Genomic DNA, 23,589 nt, shown 5'->3' with positions numbered 1-23,589 from the left:
AGACTCAAACCATGGCCTAATATTGTGGCCTCAACTCACAGCATTTTTAACCTTTATGATTAACTTTGCAATGTATGTCAGACCTACTGAAAAAGCAGAGAGTCGTAGCCTCCTCTCCTTACAGCAGGATTGATCTGTTTAACACTGAGCAATGAACCCTAGTCCTCTCCAAAAGCTTGCTTTCTTCTCCTACAGCCCAGCATGGCTTTGCACTGCTCGGACAAACGATTCAGCACCCAGTCAACCCGCAGCAGCCAAACTACCTGTGAGTCTCAATAGCTCTGAAGGGTTAAAAACAAGCTCAAGGGCTGCAGTTGAAAGCTGTAAATTCACAGGCAGTAACAGTCCCTAGACCAGTATGTCTGACTGTACCCTACAAATCAATTAATGTAATTTACGTATCTTTACCATTCATAAACAATTACAACAAAATGCCACCTTTTAAGATGACAGATAATGCTGGTTGAGACACGGCCCCTCCTACCTACTTGAGTACAGAAAAGTCACATTCATTCAGGACACCAAGCCAGAGGTTATTCCAAAACAGAATTACGTTTCAAATAATATGTATCTCACATGGACAAGAGTGCCTTAGAGTAAAAATTACTTAATTACAAATAGCATACAAAATTATGTATAGCTCCTCCAAAATACATCTGTGCTCAGTCTCCGTGCCTCTGTGGACAGCCAAGGGTGTCAGGACCAGCCATGCTTCTGACAGATCCAATGGCAAAGATTACACTCAATGTAACAGCACTGGATTTAAATCCTAAGGGATAAAACAACTACAAAATGTATTTGTCATATGGACCTTACATGATTTTCTCTCTTTTTTTTTTTTCCCTTCAGGGTAGTGGGGAAAAAATGCCACTTCCTAAGGACTAATTCCCAGATGATAACTGTTAATCAACGTGTTTGTGTTTGTATAAAATGCTACAATCCCTTAAATATTACTGGCAGCTCATGGTTTGTGAGTATTTGAAAAAACAAGTCTAATATTGTCCCCCTCATTGTCATTATTGATAGAGATTTATTAGTTTCATTTTGCAAGTTTTACTTTAGGAAGGGTGCTAATATCATGTATTATGACAGTTCACACTGAAAGCAATTTTCCATAAAAGATGTTACAATGACCCCTATGGAACTTGTATAATTTCATAGTAGATAGTCAAGTGCACAAATAAACATGTTTACAAGAGTGATCCTGTTAATCTGGTTCTTGCCCTCTGAAACTGTTATGTGCTATTTGTGGAATCTTAAAATTAGTACAATTGTTGATATTACTTATGTTGTTTCTGGCATTATGCTTTAGGAAAAAAAAAAGCATATTTATCATTTAGCTTTGGTATAATCTGCAATAGGTTTTAACAAGTAGAATATATTCCAACCCCTATATTTTCCACAGCCGTGAAGTTTACAACGATGTAAGAAGTCACTTTATCAGAGAGGAAATATTACAGACACATAAAAAAAAAGTTGAAGACCCAGTTTTCTTTTTAATCCTCTGGGGGTAAGCTATGAAACAAGCAGTCAGAAGAGTGAGGACTCAGTGTCATGAGTGGTGTGCATACTTGTACAATAATACGGGCACAAAAGAGATTGTCGCCTTTAGTACATGAGGGTCACTAGAATTTATTATTATTACCTTTTTATTGTTGTTTTTTTTTTTTTATCCATGCACCTTTATATTTACTTGCATGAATTTACCACAGGTTCATAGTGGCCTTTGCCATTTTAACGCTTACAGAGCCTAAAGCTTCCAAAATGCCTATCTGGCCTGTACATATTTCATTAAAAATAAACTCTATATAATAAATAAATATATAAAATAAATAAAATGTTGCCTTTGGAATTTCTATAAATAAATTTAACTTTTTATTTTTATTTTTTTACTAAGAGGTCTTTGCTTTAAACTCTGTGGGGTGAGACCCAAAGAGTGATTAACTGAAAAGTCTCTTGTTTAAGTAAGACTGCACCCTCCATGCCTTTGTAAATGCAGCGTACACTTGAGCAGGCCACCAGTCAAAAATCCTGATGAATCAAAGTATGGCAGCTATGCTGATATATGACAAAGTACAACTGATCAAAAATTTAAAAGCGTGTCTATTCCCCAGCATGCATCAGGCCTTCCTCCTCCTCCTCCTCCCCTTGGCTCCTCTCTCTCTCTCACGCTCTTACTCCCATTCATCCTCTCCCTTTCTCTCTCTCTCTCTCTCTCTCTCTCTCTCTCTCTCGCACTCACTCTCTCGCGCTCCCTCTCATACTAAATCAAGCGAGTGGGCATAGGCTCTCCTCCAGGAGGACAAACCTTTAAGTGCAGAACAAAATCAGCATGTTCCATCCAAGCCTCCATCATACATTATGCATGCGACAAAGTTTGGCAACAGTGGAGCTGATGTGATGACACAGCTAATCAATAAGAACCCACCGCATGAAACCTTTATAGTGGTTACTTTTTAAGGGCTCAAGTGAAGGAATTGTCTTTGTCAACTTTGGCTTAAAATATCCTTATATAGTTCCGGTACTTTCTCAGGGTCCACTGGTCTAGGTAAAAAATGTGTAAATTTTTGATGCCGCTTAGTCCTAGTCCCTTCTCTTGGAGTCCCATCTTTATTTAACGCAACGTAGTATCGTCTTCCAGTGTCCACGTGTTTATATAGATTTGATGAATATGTGTTATACCAGTTTTCTTCAAACTGCTCTCTGAATACACACTCCTGGGTTAATTTTTCCTACGGAATGAAAAGAAAAAGCAGTAAGGAGATAGATAGCCACATAAATAAGCTCTTTTAAAAAGAATTATTTTCACAGCTTGAAATCAGTACCTCCTCGCTCAATTTGCAAAACCATTCCAATATTCCCAGTTTTGGCTAAGGAAAGCCATATTGCTGGGTATTTCATTAAGCAGTCACAAGAGTGGATAACTCTAGATGAAGCAAAAGCCTCATTGTCCAGACCAAAACAGCAACAATAAAACTGAAAACAGATATTGCAACTTCTGATCATTTCCACACAGCTTTTAAGATATTACTGGACTTGCACAACTAACTGCTTCAATCATGGGTGTGGGCATTTGAACAAACAAATTTTAAAAAATTAGAAATGGTTTGCAGGTCTGTAATAAAATTAAGGGCTTTAAAATCTCTATGTCTGTTCCTTGCACGAGGAACCCAATGCATTTAATCAGTTTAAAAATATACAATTCATGATCCTTGGTTTATTATTTGTACCACAGAACTACAACCCAAGAGAGCTCTGAACAGAAGCATAAACCCCCACATGCTGAGATGAAGTTAGGCAAGGAAATTCCTCGAGGTTTACCTTACTAGGGTAGTCCTCATGTCCTGTCCTACTGATAGGACCCATTGAAGACACAAACATCAGATCCTCCTGCCAGACTCTCAGCTCCTTCCAGTTCACCCTCTTATTCAAGCCTGTGTGTGCCCTTCCACATCCTTTTGGTCTAAATAAATGGGGTTTGCTTAAAAAGTAGCCACCTGATAAACAGATTAATTTTGGGAAGGACTCACACAAGTGACTGAGCGAGAAGACTGGTAAAAAGGTGATGAGCTCTGACATGGGAGACCTGATGGAAAGTTGGGGAAAATAAGCCTAGAAAGAGTCTTTTCAAATGATACAAAAAATACAGTACTTATCATTTCATACTTCTTTTTTTCATAACTAGTTCTCACTCACAGCACTCACATCAACTAAACTCAGCTTCCTACTGAGGATCAATTTCTCATTACTACAAAGCTCCACACAATGCAGAACTCTGTGTATATGTTTTACAGACATTAAACCTTAAAACAGTGCTTCTCGATAGACACATAGAGAAGGAGACCATGGCTCAGATGCAGCAAAGCACCTAAGCCATGAACGTGTGCCTGAACAAAACTAAGGAGCTACAGCTTAAGCTCTAGTACCCTCAAAAGGCCACCATCTACGGCTTCATCCAGGAGCTTCCCAAAACCCACCATCACCAAAGCCTAAAGCTTGCCGAGGCTGCAAGCGCCTTTTGAGGCTAACTCTGCTGCTCAGGACTCAGCTCACAACCCTTTCCCAAAGTGACAGTGCTTCAGCTCAGATGTTTTGCTGCTGCTTTACATGGCAAACACGCTGCTGTCTGCAGCTCACCCCAGATAGGTTCAGAGAGCCCTATGCATCTTACAGGAGTCACCCAGGAACCATCCTACATAGGGAAAGCAACCTCTGAGCAAGTGAGAAAAGAGAGCCAGCACCTTCTCTGCACCCTTACAAACCGGGTACTGGGCAGCAAAGTCAGGGTTCTCCTCAGTGTCCAAAGTTTTGGGATTTGGAGGTTTCTTTTAAGTTCAACCTGTGGCAACTGTAGAGGCAAGAAAGGCAGCAAGCAGCTCCTAGCTTCCCCTTTGATAGGCATTGAGAACCTCATCAACCCTCAGGAAAGACAAAATCCCTGACAGGATCAGGCTTCAGATGTTAAACACTTGAGTGCTCACTATGGCAGTGTCCACATCCCTGTGTGGACTTGTGTGGCTGTGGCGCAGGAGAAGCCTATAGCAGAGAAGAAGGCAGTGTCATTCCTTGCACTGGTTCAACCAGGAGACTTCCCTCCCTGCAGCTCCAGCTGAGCAGCATGTGCAGACACATGAGCCCACATGCAGGTCAGCTGCATGTAACAAAGTATTTTAGAGTCATTTCTGACCATAACATTTTTAATGTGCAAAGTAGCTCAAACACAGGAACACTCCATACTGGTTACATGGAAAAGAAACACAAATCTGTTTATGTTAAATGCTTGTCTATGGGCCAGAATCTGCAAACTCCTATTGATAATTGCCTTTATGTCCTTTGGCAGGCAGAAACTGCAGCAGCAATGATTACTCAACCACAGCGGCAGCTGACAGTTACACACATTGCAATAGTCCCCTTGTATAGCCTCAGTGTACAAACTAATATAAAAACTATTCAGCTGCTATAAAAAATGTCTTTAAGTACAGCTTTCATTACTGTTTTATTTTGCATGAGGTTTAAAACCATTTTGTTTGCTTTAAAGCAGAAGCAGATGCTAAGGAGTATTATACGCTGGACCTATGGGTCCACAGGGAAAGAGAAACTAATTCAAACTGTTTTCTTGCTCTCAGAAGGCAATAGGATCACATGACAAGCACTGCAGAAGCACTCCCTGCTAAAAATAGCAACATTTTAGGAAGATATTTCAGTCCTGTCTTGAATTCATTAATTATTCACTTCATCTGCATTTTTTTTAGCATCATCATAAATTTCTGCCTTTGCAAGAACAGTGCTTCCCCGTGCCCTGAAGGAGAAATTTTAAAATAGTCTCTCTTTATCTGGCAGGCTTGATGGATCATGACAGTGCTGTGGTACACTTCACTAGCAGACCTCGAATACGGAGGTTTGCATTGCATTGAGCTTTTGGATGTGTTCAATGTATTTCAAGCTTATGCAATCAATCTTTATCTTCCAAGCTTATCCTATTTTTACTTTTCACCCTTTTACAGCACAGCTACATCTCTTTTGTCATACATAAAAATTCTCAGAAATTCATGTATAGGCAGTAGGCAAATACTTCAACATGAACTTGGCAGAGCAATCAGGATACAGGTTCTGATACATACAGACACTAACAATCACACTTCCAGGGATTGAAATAATTCCTTTATAAATTCATCAAACAGTTTCCTCCTAGGATAACGAGAAATTCTGGTTGTAGTCCAAGACCACTGGAGTAAATCAGTCACGGTGACTTTAGGTAACAACATGGGGAACAAAGTTCCAGCATATCCCTCTTCCCATGCCCTGGAAGATCCTTACGGTAGTGGCTCATCTAGTAGCACAACAGACAGAAACCAATACCCAATAGGATAGTCATCTATGTAGAATCGCAGAACCATTAGGTTGAAAAAGGCCTTTAAGATCATTGAATCCAACACTGCCAAGCCAACCACTAAATCACATATTACCACAACACTACTTAACACTAGCTTACACTCATGTTTTGAGTACACATGCCTTTATTCAAGCCAGAAATGAGCATAATACAGGGGTGAGGCTAGTCCATCCTGCCAACAAGCACCTTTTTTCCTCAACAGATTAGAATGAGAAAGAGTTGTTGAAAACCAGCTCTCCTAGTTCGGGAATTAGACAGTGTTTCCTGATCACAAGTGGTTTGCACTTCCCCTTCTGGCTATGACTCTTAGAAAGTCCTTGTACACGCAGTTAAAAAGCAAGGTTTAGCCCTAGAACACAGCAATTTTTGCATTTGTTTATTCTAGTAACTTTATCATTTTTCCATGGACAATATTTCCTTGCACAATACTTAACGTCACTAGACATCTTTCCTGAAGGCTGACAAATACCAAATATCCCAACTGCAACAGCTATGGAAATTAACCTGCATTCCTGTGAAAGGAGAGGCTGCCTGCCTTCATCAAATCATTTAATTCAGGGGCTAAATAAGGAGGTGACCTCAAAATTACATAAATCAGACGTTGCGCCAGATACAACACATTTTCTATGAGGACTGTTCATAGAATATTCCACTACTAAGTGACTAATTGTTGTAATGGTGCAAGCAATATTCATCCACAGATGTAAAGAAGCTAGGTAATGCATGTACAGAGGCATGTACAGAGGCATGTACAGAGGCATGTACAGAGGCATGGTACAAGCAACAGAGATGACTCAAAGCCACCCTTGGTTTGCTAGCTGCTTCCTTATATGCTGCTTCTGCCCATGTGATCACCCAGGGCCCAATTGATTAACTTGCAGCACCTGTTTCTGATAATTGGAAGTAGCTTGGCAGCTGCATTAACTTGTCCCTATCATCTTTATTCAAGCTGAGGAAGTATCTGGCTGGTCCAAGGCATATTTGTACCTACAACTAATTCTCATTTTACTGCATTTCCATGCTTTACTTGCTTGTTTTTAACCCATAATTTAACCCAAATATTTTAACTCAAATAATTGAATTGTGCAAAGATGCCCACATTAATAGAGTGGAAACCCAAGGAAGATTTAATTCGGCTAATGCCTGGTCAGCATTAGCAAGCCCAGAATCCTTTTCTCTTTCTACAATCTCTAACATATAACCATGGAGAAAATTAATTCTGTTATCCAATTTCCAGATTTATTAATTAAAAGTACAATTGCAAATTAATGAAGCACATATTTACAACCATCACAACAAAAGATCTGCCAGCTTGTTTAAAAATACATATCCCCCTGAAGGACCTAATTGGAAATAAGAGGAAAGAGGCAAAATACATGTTCATTGCCCAGAGAATGGTTTCATGACTCTACAGAATGGTAAGACATTTGTGCTGCTTATTAGTTGAAAGCACAGTACAGGGTCCTGTATAAAACATATTAATTTTTATTTTATTTTATTTTATTTTAAATAATCTTACAGAGCTAAAACTCCAATTTATTTCATAATCTGACAAACAGAAACCTCTTTGGGTTCCTAAAATCACAACAAATAAATTTCATGTCTACCACACTGTTCCGTTCTATGCCACATGTAGTTTTCCGCTTTGCAAACTGCTACCATGATTCAATAGAGACACTTTGCAAGAAAACACCCAATCCAGAAGCCCAAACAACTATCAACAAGAAGTATATCTGCTGTAGTCAGCACTTCCTACATACCTGCTGCACATTATCATTGCGTTAATCCACCCTGTCTTAATAAAATCATGTTTCAATATACAGCCCCCTAAATAAGATCATGCAAATCCCTCGTTATGGTTGTATGATGTTAATAAAAACTGTATATGTAGCAAAGAGAAACAGCAACAAAAAACCATGTTCCCTTGGAAGTGGTTTTCTTTGCTGTTCTGCCTGTGAACACACACATTTTACATGCAGTTGGCCCTTCCCATGCTGTAATACAAACAGCCTCAGAACAGAACTATGTTCAGCTAATAATTAACACTCATCCAGAGCTATCATAAATAAAGGTGTAGTTTAGCATGCGCTATAGTGCTGTCTGACCTCCCACACTAAGCTTGTTAGTCTCTGGTTGGGTGGACAACCTCCAGCCTCACCAAGAAGCCAAACACCAGCGTCCAAGCAGTTCCGCTTTCCTTTGAGTTAGCAGTGCAAGGTAAGCCCTGCACATTGAGCGTCTCGTTGGGGAATGCCACAGAGTTTTCTTCAAATAGTTTCTCCAAGCAGTGTGTTTTTTTCAGAATGGTTTGTTTATAGTTTCACAGAACACGGGTGAGGGGGGGAAACAAGAAAGAAAAGTCTGGCGAAAGGAGTAGCTGACTGGTTTTTGTGCTTGTGTCAGTGCCTCTCCACAAGCACTTCAGAAAGACAGCAGGAAACCCTGCAGGGCCAGGAGAGAAACCAAGCAAACAGCCAGGCACCCACGTTGCCACTCATATACATTTTATATTCCATGGCACTTTTTATAAGATGAAGGAAATTTGGCAATATGTCCTGCCACAGTTGGGCACTGGCACTCCTACCTGAGGCCACTTTCTACTTGAAAAGACAGAGTGTTCATCTTTGTTTCTCCTCCTAAATTTCTAGTTAATTTTTCCTCACTTACCAAAAAAAATAAATAAATAAATAAATAAATAAGAGGAAAAATCTGTGCTTGTTCACTGCTGCTGCCATGGAGCAGTTATGAGAGTCCCTAAAGATAAACTTTCATACAAAAAGCTTGTGAAGTTCCCAAGGCTCAACAGAACCTGGTTCCTTTGGAAGCATTATCCTCAAAAGCTGCAATAGCTACACATATACAGACACCGTGGTACTTCCACATCCTGATGAAGGCAACAAAAAAAGTAGAGATTCCTGAATAAGGCAGAGTCTAGCATCAACAAAAAAAATCCCAGGAGATCATCAGTGCAGCAGGGATTCACTGCTTCTCCCCTTTGCCACACTGCCCCTTCTTTTCCCACTCCCTTGCTTTCCACACCATCGTGGACTTCCTCTGGAGGGACCAGACTAGGGTCCAGCACTATGCCACCCCTGATGCAAGCTGCAGGAGGATGAGATGCAAATTAGGCCTCAATCCATTTTTGCCACTGCTAAAGCCACGGCTCTTGGCATTTACTGATATCCACTCCTTTGAGATTTAAATTTTGCAGTATCTGTCAAGCTTTAAGCATGTCCTCCCTGGACATGACATCATTATAGGAAGAACGACCCCACTGTGCCCAAGCTCACATTTACTAGCACAGGCTGGCTACCAGCAGCCATGCTTGTGTCCATAAAGGATTGATTTAGGTCTGCCCAGCCAATTGCATTACATGAGAACTCATTTTCATCTAAACATCCAGGGCCTGCTCATGCTGCTGTTGGAAGTCATTACAAAGCTCCCAGGACAGGCCTCAGGCCACATAAACTGCCACACTGACATCTTTCTGGAAGCTGAAGAACTTCCTTCTCCATGCCACAACACAGCAGGAGGGAGACAAAGTCAACTCTTAAGAAACAAACAAACAAGCAGGTGTCTTCCCCTCCCTTCCGTGGCAGCAGTACCAGGCCCACACTGAGCTATTTACTAGTCACACTTCTGACCTCTATTTTATTTTTGGTTTCCCTGGCACAACCAAGAACTGCAGTCATCAATGTTATCTAAGCATCTAATTCATAACGCTTGGCTAAACCCTTCCAAGAATCAGAATGCAAGGTGGTATGCAATCTGATACAGAGGCTGGAGCCAATTTTTAAAGAAGACAGAAGAAAAGTTCATGTCAGCTTAAATGGAACCTGAATCGGGCTTGCAATGATAAAAAGGCAACAAATACTTTAAGATACTAAAAGAACCATTTCAGGCACGCTCAGATTTACTGAAAGCTGTAACTTGACCTACCCCAGCTTCCCACTCCACAAATTCTCTTATATCAAAAGACAACATGTATGTCAAACCAGGGCTGTTATCCTACAGCTACACACACACACTGAAATACTAATCAAGCTTTTAACCAAACAGAGATTTTAAAATAAAACGTGCTCTCCTTAAACAAAACTAAGATGAAGCATAGCATCAAAGGGTTTGGTCAGTATTTTTGATTTTGTTGTGTGTTTCTCTAAGCACAGAATGTCAGGTTAAAGGAAAGAGAGCCCTCCTTCAGCAGAAACTGCTGCCTTTTGCAGGAGCAGCTAAACTCACACCCTGAAAGACATTGTAAAGTAGGTGATAAAAAGTACTTAATCTGCATGAGTCTTTACACTCGGTGAGTAAGCCCCAAACCAGCTTTATCCCTCATTAGAGAAGCACCCTATTCCTCAGCTACTAGCTGTCATCATAAAACCAACATAACACTCAGGGCTCTTCATAAAACGCTTTGCCATGGGCACAAAAATAGTTATAATACATGTGAGCAATGAAAATGTGTGCTATAAAAGTACTTCATGTTTTATTATTTCAGCAAGATGATTTGGTCAAGGACTGGTGAAAAAAAGCCTCTTTCTATATTTTGTGATGGATTTTATGTAAAACAACCTGCTAGGTACTAGCTCAGAGGACAAGGACATTTACTGACCACATTGTCAACCAAACAAACAAACAGAGTGTTATCAAATAAACAAAGCATCACAGGCTGTAGCAGTTTTGAAAGATCCAGTCCTCCTCACTGAAATGCCAAACATCCATTGGAGTCTTGGAAACCAATAAACATTCCAGACAGATATTAAAATCTACAGTGCTCTGGTGGGCAATATAGCAAAGGGTTGGTATTCTAAGATTACCCAGCAGGACTCGATTGCATATTCAGTTTGTTTTTAAAATGAGAGCTTTTAATTCCCCACCTGTTTTGGAAACAAAGAAAGGCCAGCATTTCAAAGAGTGGCTGCTGAAGAAAAGACATCACATTTGCTGTTTCAGACAGCCGTGCTCCTCCATTGGCAACCATTTATCATCAGCAATTCTCTGCAGAGATGACTCTTTGGACATTTCTCCCTTGCCTTTTCCCAGAGGCAATCCCATCATAAAGTCATGGATCTAGATACACAATTTTTAGCATTTCACTTTTTGAGTAGGACAAAAAGATTTCCCTAAGATTTCTCAGAAAACCCATGTATCTTTGGTGCTGCTATGACTTAAGTTCTCAGTGATACAGCTGACTCAGCCTTTGGGAAAAACTGGAGGAAGCTGGGTGGCTCTGCCCCTCCACAAGCCCCCTACTCATCCCAGGCACATGCACATCAGTGGATCTATCTTTCAATGGGTCAAACTTTAGCCACAGTTAATTTCAGCTTTGATGAAAGAAGTTGACAATCTGTCTGAAAAATATGTTTTTAAAAAATAGATAACAACAACTTCAACAGAACTAGTGACCGAAGAGCTCAAAGGCTGGGCAATTGGTCTACCAGGTACCAGTAGCACACAGACCTTCCAAAAAAATCAGCTTTTTAAAGTGTAAAGGAAAAAAAATACCCAAACCCGATGATTTTGTTTAAACTTTACAACACTTGTATATTCTAAAATTACTCAGGATTTTCCTGAAGTCTTCCCTAATGTTTCCTGACTCCAGATTATACACTAGATGCTGTCCTAACAAAGGCATCAGCAGGCTAAAGTTGCCCTTGCAGTGCAAAAGCAATAAACATTTTAAAAGGCTGTCTTTAGATTGCAGATTCTCACAGGCAGGAACTCTGTCTAGATTTAGGTTTTTTAAATGACGATTACAGCACAACTCTTATCTTGATCGGGGTCTGATGACACAACCATAAAATTAATTGGTGGTTTTACAGGAGCAGGTCCAATCCTGATTCCATTGAAGTCAATGGCATTTCAACCATAATAGAATCAAGTCAAAATTTCTCCTGAGCCACAGTTGCCTCCATAATTGTGTTAAATTTGAAGAGTAAAGTTTAGCAGATTAAAGTTGCACAGCCTGGGCCAGACCTCAAAAGCATGCCACATCCACACCAGAAGCCAAGTTTTTCCTCAGCAGCAGTCAAGGAATATGAATATAAAATCTGATCTTCAAATCAAAAGTAAGAGCAGAGGTGTGCCTTTATAAAAGGAATGAAAAAGAAACAAAAGGGCTTTATAAAAGGGGGGGAAATGGATTTGCACTGTAACAAGCTTTATTTCTTAAGCTTTTTGAATGCGATAAAAATGAATTGCATTACTGCACATCATCAAATCAGCCTGAGCACATTCAAACTGCAAAGCAAATCTCAAACTGGACAAAATCCCTAATGAAGTCCCCACAGGGCAGACTTCTTCTACTCTGTCTTTGAAAATGATGAATGGTAAAGTGGGAAAGAGTGCCACATTCACATCCCACTGTCTCCTGAGTCAGAAACAGAGCACATCAGATCTTTATCTGATGCGGTGAATAATCCCCAAGCATATCTCAGTATGTCACTGCTGATGATGCTCTCTTAGCATGCCACTTCAATATAGTATTTCTCAGATCAACTGAAGATGCTGAACCTTTTCACACCTCCGTGTCGTCAACACAACTAGCTCAAGAAATGTTCAGTGTTGCAGCCACTGGGGAGCTACACAACTGCAAAGAAGTGAACCTGAAGACATTTAAGCTGAACATGCCCCACACTTGCTTGCTAGGTAGGATTTGGGTTTGCAGTGCAGTTATGCTACTTTAACAACTACCCACTGCTGACAGCGTGATACTCAACCCCTTTCCCATCCCACACTGCAGCTGATAACCTCACTGAGCACTAGTGCTTGCACCAACAGTAAACAAGCCAGCTCAGGGAACTAAACTGGCAGAGAAGCAACCCTAGAAAATAAAAAGGCAAGCTTTCTTCTGTGGCTTTAGATCCTTAAATTAGCCTCCTGGCAGGTGAGATGAGTGCTGGTGTTGGAGCAAGGAAGGAAGCAGAAGAACACAGTGGAGTCAGGAAATCAGCACTACCTTTTCTGGAAGGGGGTTTCTGCAAGTTGCTAGGTCACCTTGGCTGCTTTCTCAAGTAGCACCTCTAATATCCTGGTTTTGTAAGAATACAAAATTCCAGACATCTTTAATCATGAAATGAAGGTTCAAGCAGGATCTTCCTATACCAAAGCTTAGCTTTACACACACACACATATAAATAATTTATGTAGGAGATATTCTAATGCTTTCCTGTCCCAGTGAGAATGCAAGCTCAGCACAGAACTGCAGACCAAGGTAAGGAAAATCACTGAAGGTTTTCTCACGTATACAGTTATCCTCAGACCTAATAAGCACCTGGAATTAAATCCTCCGAGGAAAATCAAAGACTTGAGGAAAAGCGTAGTATCTATCCCACAGGACACTATTAGCAGGTGTCCCTCTTTGGTAACAGGTGTTATAATCTGTGAAATTCTGATTTTAAAAACAGACTGAAGCCTTAGTTTAAAATGAACCACAATAGCTGCAGTTTCTTGCAGAGCTTGCTTCTGTATTACCTCTCTTAAGTATATGGATTCACCTATGAATTCTTACTACATCAGTACCCATATCTTGAAAGACTTCTTTTCTACAGCAGGCTTCATATCTTGCTGAGTGGGTTGCAAGATTCTGCTCTCCTCAGGTGAGGAACATCATTTAACTGTACCCACCTGTCAGCAAGGCTGCACATTCAAATTCAGAGCGAAGCTATCTGCAAAGGTGAAGTAGATGAGGTTGTAGATAAATTTTCCCAACTAACTAAAGTTTCTGGGCTTTTGTCAGACCTATTCCTTCCACAAAGAAAATGTCAAAAATTACAAAGCTGTTTCCTACTGTACAGGGAAGAGAAAAAGCATTTATGCTTCATCTCTCAACTCTGTGCAAAAACTTTCCAGGTCAGCTCAACATTTCCCTTCCTCATGAGCTGGTAATTCCTCATTACCCAGCTTAAGCTTTCTTGTGACCCATTCCAACCAATTCATTCTCATCCTCTATTTCAAGGATGTTTTTCTCTCCTTGCTGTTAAACCTCACCGTATTTACAGAGACCAAGAGTGTACCCTCTCAGTTTTCATTCTGCAGGCTAAATAAGCCAAGATCCTTAGACTCTTAGCATTTAATAGTCTTTTCTTCCCTCCCATCACCCCAGTAAACCCTTTCTTCACCTGTTTTGGTTTCAATTAATCTTCTTTAACACAAGTGACCAACTGCACTTTGAATTTAGCCTGTATCCTACCAGTGCTGCATGCAGTGACACCAATACAGCTCTCCCTGAGCCCCACATGTGAACACTTTCAGTCACCAAGGCCCTTCTTTGAGGCTGCCTTCTGCACTGAAAAATCTTCCCAACTTTGCAACAATTTCAATAACACACTACTGCTTTTTTATGGCACGAAGTTTAATGTCCCTAATAAAAACAAGGAATAAAACCAGCCCAAGGACCAATTCATAAAATCTTCACCAATAGCACCACTCCTGTCTAATACTTTTCAACACTCCCCATTGCTGTCTTCAGTTTTTCACCATCTATCATACAAGTCTTCTACCAACATCCATTTTACCCAGTGTAGCAAATGCTCTCTTCTGTAGGTCATGCTTACCACAGCGCTGCAGAGTAGCACAACTGTATTTCCCATTTCTAGAAAAATAAATGCCTAAGAAAAACAAAATAATAGGCTTGTCTGATACTGTTTTTCCAGCTTCAATAAACTCATCATGCACACACTTCCAAGTCCTCCTCTATTCTTTCATTCAAAAGCCTGCTTCTACACCCTGAACACAACCCAAGTCAAACTGATAGCCCCCCATCTTCCTAGGTCACGTCCTCAGCCCAACACAAACCACACGGCCAGAGGTCAGCCAAGACTGTCAAAAACCTGCATTGCCTCGAGAAAAGCAACCCCTCCCTCACTTGAGCTTGCTCCCACCTTTGCATCACATCTTGCAGTGGCCTGGAAGGGAACCACCCTGGCCGAAGACAGCCCTTCTGCTTAGACAGATTGTTCTCCAGTTCCCTGCTTCAATTCACTGGGCAGCAAAAGAAACGCTTGTGCCAGCAAAAGGGAGGGATGGATGGTTGGAGGGAAAACAGCCACTTCTTTTAGCAGTGGTTTCAGCTGCGTCCTGCTCCCTTTGTCCATCACACGACAAAGAATCCCCAGCCCCATGTTACTACCCCGAGGACGCAATCAGAAATACTGGCTATCGCAGTTAGCAACCACATTCAGACTGTATTACATTTACACTCCTGCCTGAATACACTGTGCTTGTAATGACTCCTGTTCCCTTTTCATTGATATAGCTTAAAAAATTTTTGCCTTATATTTTAGTATACACTTCAGAGCCCCAGTCAGCTTTATCACAGCAATTTCCAAGTTACTCCCTTGCTTCTACACCTCTAAGACACATGCTTTTTCTGCAACCTGCCTTTCTACCCTTCCTCACAGACCCTCTGCCAAGCACCCACAGCCTATTAGTCTCCAAATCCTTCCCAGCAAAATCCTTCTCCAAATCCTTGCTGGGATACCATTTCCACAGGATTTCTGCATCTCTGATGAAGTTTCAAGTTTCCTTCACATTCAGAGCCATAAGCACCTTTTTGAACTGCTACTCTTCAGATCTCAAAGTGCTTTCAAATTGGCTACTGGCCTGCTTTCTTGCAACTCTTCTGCTTAAAGCATATTTACTCAGGAAGACACAAGTTGCTATTACTGCTAAAAGACACTCTTGGGTTTTTAATCACAGGAGTGACAGGTTTTTCCCCAGCAACGTGGAAATCCTGACTGTTCCTCACAATTTGACTGCTCCTCGCAACTCAGCCACCCCAGGAACTGCCAGCTGCCTCCCCACTGTTTGTACCATTTACCAAAAGGCACTTTATTATTTTACACACAAGCAGGAGGATGAACCAGCTGCCATACCCAATATCCCTCCTGGGATTTGGTCACTCTCAGCCTAGAAGTCTGTATCTTTGCTCAAGAAAATTGCATTTAATTCTCCTTCTAAAAATTGTTGTGAGCCACAACTGTCCTGTTTCCAGCCTCATCTCAGCCACAGGCACCAGCATGTGCTCTGACAGATAGATAATCCAGATTACCAAAAAGTAAACCACTCATAAGGTGGTCTGAAGCATATAGAATTGCTTCAGATCAGAGATATTTAACACCAACAAAGTGTGAATGATACTGCAGAGTACTTCTCTATTTTATTCTTAGGTATCTGTAGTGACCATACACTTAGCCTAAATGCTGTACCCAACATGCACCCTCAACCTACATTTTTTCTTCATTGTTTCCATGCACCTTGACCTACCATTTGAAGGGCTGAACAATTTCCTTCCCTAATTTTCATCAGAATGTGGAAGACATTTTTAGAAGGTGATAAAACAAATCCTTACCTACATCAAGCAATTTTGAGTAAACTATGAAAAATTATTCCTTTTTGTCCAAAGAAAAAAATTGTTTGCCTCTCTCTGTAGCTGCACACTCCTCCCAGGACTGTGAGGACCCAAACAAAAGCACAAAATACTGCAGGTGCAGCCCTGCTGGGACAACAAAGAGGCATATCATCACGTTCCTGAACACTTACTGGGAAAACATGTTTCTTCAAGGACAGTACTCTCTCTCTCCTCCTCCTCCACCCTCTCCTCGTTAGTTTTAGGAGCAAAAGGCAGGTTTAGCATCCCAAAATCATTGGACAAACAAGCTCTCAGTTAATTTTTTGAAGGACGGCAATTTATTACCATGTTACTAGCCATCCTAAATCTCACTTTGCTGCACACACCCTGTAAGTCTGAAACCACACATAAGGAGCCTCCCACCCTGGCTCCAGATCTGAGCTCTTCGGCTCTGTTCCAGCTGCTCTGTGGATGCATGAAGCCTCTCTCTCAAGGACAGACAGAGCAATGGAGATGCCAGCTTTTCATAGAATTGTAAAATGGTTTGGGTTAGAAGAAATATTCAAAGGTCATCCAGTCCAATCCCTCTGCAATGAACTGGAATATCTGAGAGAACTAGATCAGATCTCTCAAAGCCTCATCCAACCTGACTTGAAGTTTCCAGGGATGAGGCATCTACCACCCCTCTGGGCAACTTGTGCCAGTGTTTCACCACCCTCATTGTAGAAAATTTCTTCTTTCTGTCTAGTCTGAGGAGTGAGGTAGGTCTGTGTCCATGGGAAATCCATGGGGCAGGGATGCCAGCCTTGGGATGTAACACAGCCAGCACAGCGAGGACAGCTGAGGCCAAGGTGTCCCATGGTCCTGCTCTGCTACCGGGAGGTAGAGGAAGTACTTGTTCTGTCCCACCTCAGAGGACAGCCTGCAGCACAAACAGTGGGCACCTCGTGGTGTGGCTGCTTATCACTGCCTGCCATGTGGGTGCCAGCTGTTGATAACCCCAAGAGCAGCGGTGCAGGGAAGCATGAGGATGGGGACAGCCCAGAAAGGTATGAAGGTCATGAGGACAGATCAGAAAGACCTCCCTCACTCCACAGCACAGCACCAAAGAGTACAGCTAAGACATATTTGCTAGCACTCTTGCCAGTGGTGTTTGGCGAGAGCTGTTTGGCACTTGGGAAGGAAAAAGGTCTTCATGTCTTGTCTTAACACCCTTCGGGTCTTATCTGTAGTTTGAATTTTTCCTCCTCTCCAATGACAAGCACAGTAGCTCTTGTGAAACATGATGAGTCATAGCTGCAGGCTGCAAGGGAAAGCCAAGGTAAAGGGAGAGCAGAAACAGAGCAAGACAGGAGTGAAAGCTGCTGTCACTAACCAGCCTCCAAGTCATCCCTACATAGCTGCCACCAGCTTCTCTGCAGTACCACATACATTTGTCTTCAGCTTTCCCTGGCTAAACATGTGAGATGAGGAGGAACTTGAGAACAGACACCCTATGTTGTACATTGCTGCCCGAGAGCAGCGTTGAGAGTCACTGTGCTCTCTTAACCAGAAGATGCAGCAGGAACTGTCCCCTGTAACAGTGGCAAGTTGGGAAGAGTTTGTCAGTCAGCTAATCTAGAAGGAAAGCAGTACTTTGAGAAGGCCAAGAGGAACGTGTCTGGATCAAGATACAGCGAAACCATCTTTACTGTTGCCTTTCATGAAAATTGGCAGCAATCACCTATTCTGGCTGCTCTGCTTTGCCATATGTCCCATCTCCAGTGGCACCACAAATATGCTGGGAAAAATCTTCCTGTGCCAAATGTTTCAAACACAAACATAGAAGGCTAGAAGTCTTTCAGGTCACTGGCTTGATTCACACCTAATGTATTTTTTCATGCAGTAATTTTAATATAAATACAATAGCATTATAGGCACAGGGCATCTCTTCTGGTAGTATCAAGTGCTGCAGTACTGAATGCTTGCAGAAACACACCTGCTTAGATCCACAATGCTGAAAACATTCATAGCCTCGTAAGCATACCTGCTCCATGACAAATCTGGTGCTATTCACAGGCCTTAGCAAAGAAATCAAGACAGAGGGACCAATCTCCAGCACAGGCAGTGCAAAGACTACTTGTGAGTGCTACAGAACAGTTCAACTGAAGTGACCGCTCTACGTACTTCAAGTGAAAAACTTGAACCTCAGTCTCTGGCCTGTTGGTCTCAAAGATCATCAGTTAAACTGATTGTCTCTGTCACCAGATAGTTCTGTGCTGGATTGTGTCTTGTTTCTGGTTCAAACTGCAACATTTATTCCAATCAGAGAACTTAATTTTCAATTAATTGCATTTTTTTGACCAAAAGCAAACCACTGTTGTTTAAAAATGTCCAGCCAATTCTACAAGAAAATCTGCTCTGCGGCCTGCTTATCTCACTGTTTCTACGAGAGCTGACAGTTGCTGAAATATAGGCACTAGGACTGCTAGTGTTGACAAGGCTTTAAAGCATCATCACACTGAGTAGCCATTAGAGGTTATATTTCATTGGAAGTAATGTAATTCAATTACCATCATTCTTAGTATGTCCCATCTCTGGAGGCTGACAAGAGGCATATCATCCATCAGGTTTTAACCTGAACTTTGAATTCTCGCCCTATAGATTGCCAGTTCTCCATTATGAATGGGTTCATATTTTTAGTGTCATTTCTTAGGGAAAAGGGGTTATCCAATTATATTGTACATCCATCTGCCTGCCTGTCTTTCCTGAGCTTTTCAACCAGTTTCAACTAGGAGGCAAAGGTCTTCAAGAAAATTAAGTTCCTATCAGTTTTGCAACTAATCAGAGGCAGGCTAAAGAAGAGACATCATTTGCACATCCCATTTAGGAGCAGTTAACTATGTAATCCTTGCAAACTGACAATGCAGTAAGCATGGACAGCTAACACTGTCTCTTTCTCCATGCAAGCGACACAAAAGTCTGGGGACAGTCTGCAGGGACAGAAGGTCAGGGAGACCCATGTGTTGAGCTGTGAGACACAAACCCCTAGGAAAGCAGGCTCCTTTACAACTGCTGTTCATGGAACAACTATTTTATTAACACATTCAACTTAGTAATCTACAAAGGATTTCTTGTGCATATTTCTTCAGCAAAGAATGTTTGGAGCAATTTTCTCTGTCAGTCAAACATATTGCAAACACAGAATATAAATTGCACAGGAAAATGATGTTAACATCTGTTTTTCCAAGTCTATGCATTAAAGCTCTCTCAATGCCCACATTTTCTTTTTCTGAATATCTGAAGGGTAGAGTAACTGATTCACTGTGTTTATCTGTTTAAATGATTACTCTTACTAATGATTATCAACATTACTGGTTCATTTAACTGTTGTTCTTCTTGCTGCCTAGCTGAACCACAAAAGTACTCATGACTTTGACAGTTCTTTACCCCATTCATTAGCTGCACAAGGATTGTGACTTATAACAACTTACTCATCACAGGCAACTTGTCTGTCGTTGCATCCATCCCCTTTCTCCCTCTCTATCCTTTCAACCTTTCCTTTCTCCATAATGCCATTTATGCTAAATCCCTTTTCTTTTCCCATTCACTGACTCTGACCACATCTGCATCCTCCTTTCTCCTATGTCCACACATTCTCCATCCCAGCCTTGCCCCTCATTCTACCACCTCTTTCTCTGCCTCCCACATACATTGTCATGATCTGTACTTTCTGGCTTCCTCCTCTAGCCTGCTCTTTGCTCAGAATGTCCCCTCTCCCGCTCTACCTTCTCTCCCTCACACAAAATGTCACTGAAAAGAATCAATGAACCTGGACAGCCCTATAAAAACGCTTCTGCTTGACCTTCCTGGTCTTGCTTCCCCATGCTCTTCCATGGATCACGTACATAGAAGTAAGACTTCTCTCTTACTTCTTCTGTTTTCACTTGCCAATTGATGACCATCCTCTCACGTTTCCTCCCACTCTCGCTGCTGTCTCCCTCAGTTCCTTCCCCATCCTTTTACCAATCACTGTTACTCCCCTCTGACACAGGCATCTTGAGCTACACTCAAAGTCACTTTAACTTCTTTTTCAGGGTTTCTGCAGTGCTTAGACTATCAGTTAACTATTGTCTCATTCCTCCATGCTTATTATAAACCCCAGTGAATACACAGACTTCCTCTGCTTTAGACATTTGGTTACCCTTTGAACTTGCCATCCTCTCCCTCAAATACAGCTGCTTCTCTAGTCTTTATCAGCTTTGGAGGTTGATACTTTACTGCTAGAAGAGGTTGCCTTCTACTATTTGGGAAGTTATCTTCTTGATTTCAGATTCCCTCTGCCCACAATCTACCCAGAGAGTAAATCACACTGTAAGTTACATGTCTCGGGTATTCCCAGGTAAGGACCACATCACATACTGGTGAGAACAGCCGTCCATCAACTGCAGGTAGGCTGGTTTACCAGTCTAACTCCCACATCCAAAACACCGAGTTTCACTCCTCACTCACACCCGTTGCCCACTTCTGCTGCCATCCCTGAGTGAGCACCAGCTGAACATTCAGGACAAGACGATCAAGCCTCTTGCCCTCATTCCTACACTTTTTATAGCTTTTATCCACTCCTATTTATCATTTTTTTCATACACATATGCCACCATTTTCCTCCTCCTCTACATTTCTTTTGTCAGTTCCTAGAAAGCTTTCTGCCTACGCACAAAAGGCAGAGACTTCATCTCATCTTAGGTCTCTACTGAAATGACACATTTACAAAACTTACAGTACATGCTTTAGTCTTCAGTGACCAGCTCTGGCTGCTGGTCTCTGCTGCTTGTATGTAAATTTTCAACGTTATTACTCGTTCCTGATTTTGTCACTTTTTGTCTTTCCTGTATCTGTTATACCACCCACAGGGTCTTGTTTCAAATTAGACTGCAAGATATTTGGAGCAGAAACAGTGCTCTTAAAGCACCTAGTACAACAGAGGCTTGTAGGAGCTAGCAAGCATTTTTCCCACAGAATGTAAGGATCACAACTGCTCAAGGCTAGCAAGAACTTACCGAGCCATACAGTTCCCCTTTCTCATTCATTCCAAGGTAGAGTCCACTGTCAACTCCTCGGATGCTGACCAAGCCCACTGCTATACTGATAAATTCCAGTATACCTATAAAATGCGGGGAAAAAAAACAAACAATGTACATTTTGTTTCCACTGAAAGATTTTTTTTTCCAGATATAACTGAACCCTGAGTGACAAGCAGCTATTTTCAAAGGTCTTTTCCCATTTTCAGAGTTGTTTGGGGGAAGATGAGGAATAAATTATCATATCTTAAAGTACAATACTTGAACAGTGAAACCCTTTGAGTCTCTACTAGAATGATGCATTGCAGACAGCATTAAGACTAAATTAAAACATTATTCTCAACCTTCCCCAAAATTTCTAAACACAGATCTAAAGCTTGGTCATATTCTGATTTGCACAACAAATAATATATTCAAAGGAAAGGAAAAAAAGACCCAAGCTTTTAGACTGCTAAAATTAGCAGTATTAAAGAACCTCTGGAATTTATCTTCCAAAATAAATTCTGGAAAAATACATTTGGATGAGAACTGTGAGATAAAAGCAACATTATACATGGAACCAAAAGACCTACTTCCGGGCATCAAGGAATCAGGAATATGAGGAAGGATTTACTCACAGTATTATCTTCCAGAAGCTTGAGAAATGAAAATTCTTAGTATAGTCCAGACAATCACATATTTCTGTCTAAATGGCAATCACTCCCCTGCGTGTGTTATTTTTCGCTCATCCCAAATTTGAAAATTAAAATATTCTAAACCAACGTATCAGTGTATAAATGATTGAGTCTTCCCATATGCACAACAGCAAGCTCACACAGACCTTTGTGCACTAGAGATAAGAGCACTTTGCAGAGAAGCACTGCTTCTGCAAAGTTTTTGGATTCAGCATCAATGTGCACAGTATGGCAAGTATCTGCATCAAGTATAAGCTCATCTGGTTCTGAGAGTTTGGGGTGGTTTTGGCAGCCTTCTCTGCAAATTGCTTACTTCTTCAATGGGGATGCTACCAGCCAAACCCTGCATAAACCTAGAAGTCTCGTGGAAAAAATAGAAATTGCTTCCTGTTTGGGAGCACTCATCTAAGACTATAATGAACTCACGGAAGTTATCCAGCAACGTGCAGGAGCACACTGCTGTGCTGCACTACTTTGTAAGCCACAAAATAAAACCCAGAGTAGCTTGTCAATGTATTTTGTGACTTTCCATGTCTAAGCACTCCATACAACTATTTTTAAAGCTTATTGGAAACTATATTTACATTAAATAATAAAAGAACATTATAGTGTGTGTTGAGCCTCATGTGGCAAATAAAAAAAGCACATTCATGGATTTTTTGAACAATTAATTTGGCATCTCTCACAAAATAGTTGTGCAGTAATCAATAACAGGCATGAATCACATAAATCTAGCACAGCATAAGTTGAAGCCAATAGGGAAAATTTATAGCCAAGCTGATGTAAAGATGAAGTGTATTCCCTGCAAGAGACTATTGATCATTAGCTTATATATTATTCAGTACTACAAACACCAGTCTTAGTGTTTTGATAACCCTGTTTTAAGGCCTGGGCATATTAAATTATTCTCTACATATGTACAATTTTTTAAAAAATGCTGGTAGAAAAGATTTAGTAATTATGGAATATTTTTAAAGCTATAAAAAGTGGTAGTAGGCTGTTTATCTGGTATATGTAGTATCTCAGACACAATCAATCCATTGAAACAATTTAAACATTCCCATTATATCTGGACATGTAATACTTCCAGATTTCTTACTAAGGTTTTTTCTGTAAAGCTTTTACCAAACTATCGTATTACCTGATACATATTACCAAGCAATTTTAACCGAGGTTAAATCTGACATTAAGTGTGTATTATGCCATACTATAGCTAAGTTAGTAAGTCTGGCATCTTTCACATCAGTATAACTGAAGACATTAATTGCTGTCCTCATTTTAAATATTTGGGTGCATGCTGCTTAGTGCGTCAAAAGAACAAAAAAGTACTGTCACATCCTATTGTAAGTGCAGAAGATTAATTTAAGGTACTTGGCAAAGAGCATCCACATATTTGAGATCAGAATCAAGACTTCTTTATTTGAAATATTCAAAAGCCAGTTCACAGCAAGTTTTATATGTCATGCTGCTAAGTCCTTCAAGAGATTATTTGGAGCCAAGCATGAAGTCTTACACAAGTCTTGACAGTTTAAGGATTGCATGATTTGGCCAAACACTCCTGTGAATATTTTCACTGTACAGTTTCTATAATATACAAGGTAGGACCTGAAT

General features: G+C 40.9%; 1 protein-coding gene across 1 annotated transcript in view; it reads right to left on the bottom strand.

Moving 5' to 3' along the window:
• Positions 1 to 762: 762 nt before the first annotated feature.
• FGF9 (fibroblast growth factor 9) overlaps positions 763 to 23,589 on the bottom strand; it is a 28,185-nt gene continuing 5,358 nt past the window's right edge. Inside the window, exons 2-3 of the mRNA XM_061992662.1 lie at positions 21,284 to 21,387; positions 763 to 2,732 (exon numbers count right to left, since the gene is read on the bottom strand). Coding sequence (XP_061848646.1) covers positions 2,487 to 2,732; positions 21,284 to 21,387 — 350 coding nt within the window. The 3' untranslated portion in view covers positions 763 to 2,486. The remainder of the gene's footprint in view (positions 2,733 to 21,283; positions 21,388 to 23,589) is intronic.

This window comes from Colius striatus, chromosome 1 (genome assembly GCF_028858725.1).
Source record: "Colius striatus isolate bColStr4 chromosome 1, bColStr4.1.hap1, whole genome shotgun sequence".
NCBI lineage: Eukaryota > Metazoa > Chordata > Aves > Coliiformes > Coliidae > Colius > Colius striatus.
The sequence above is the reverse complement of the archived record's forward strand: the minus strand, read 5'-3'. Positions and strand labels throughout refer to the sequence as shown.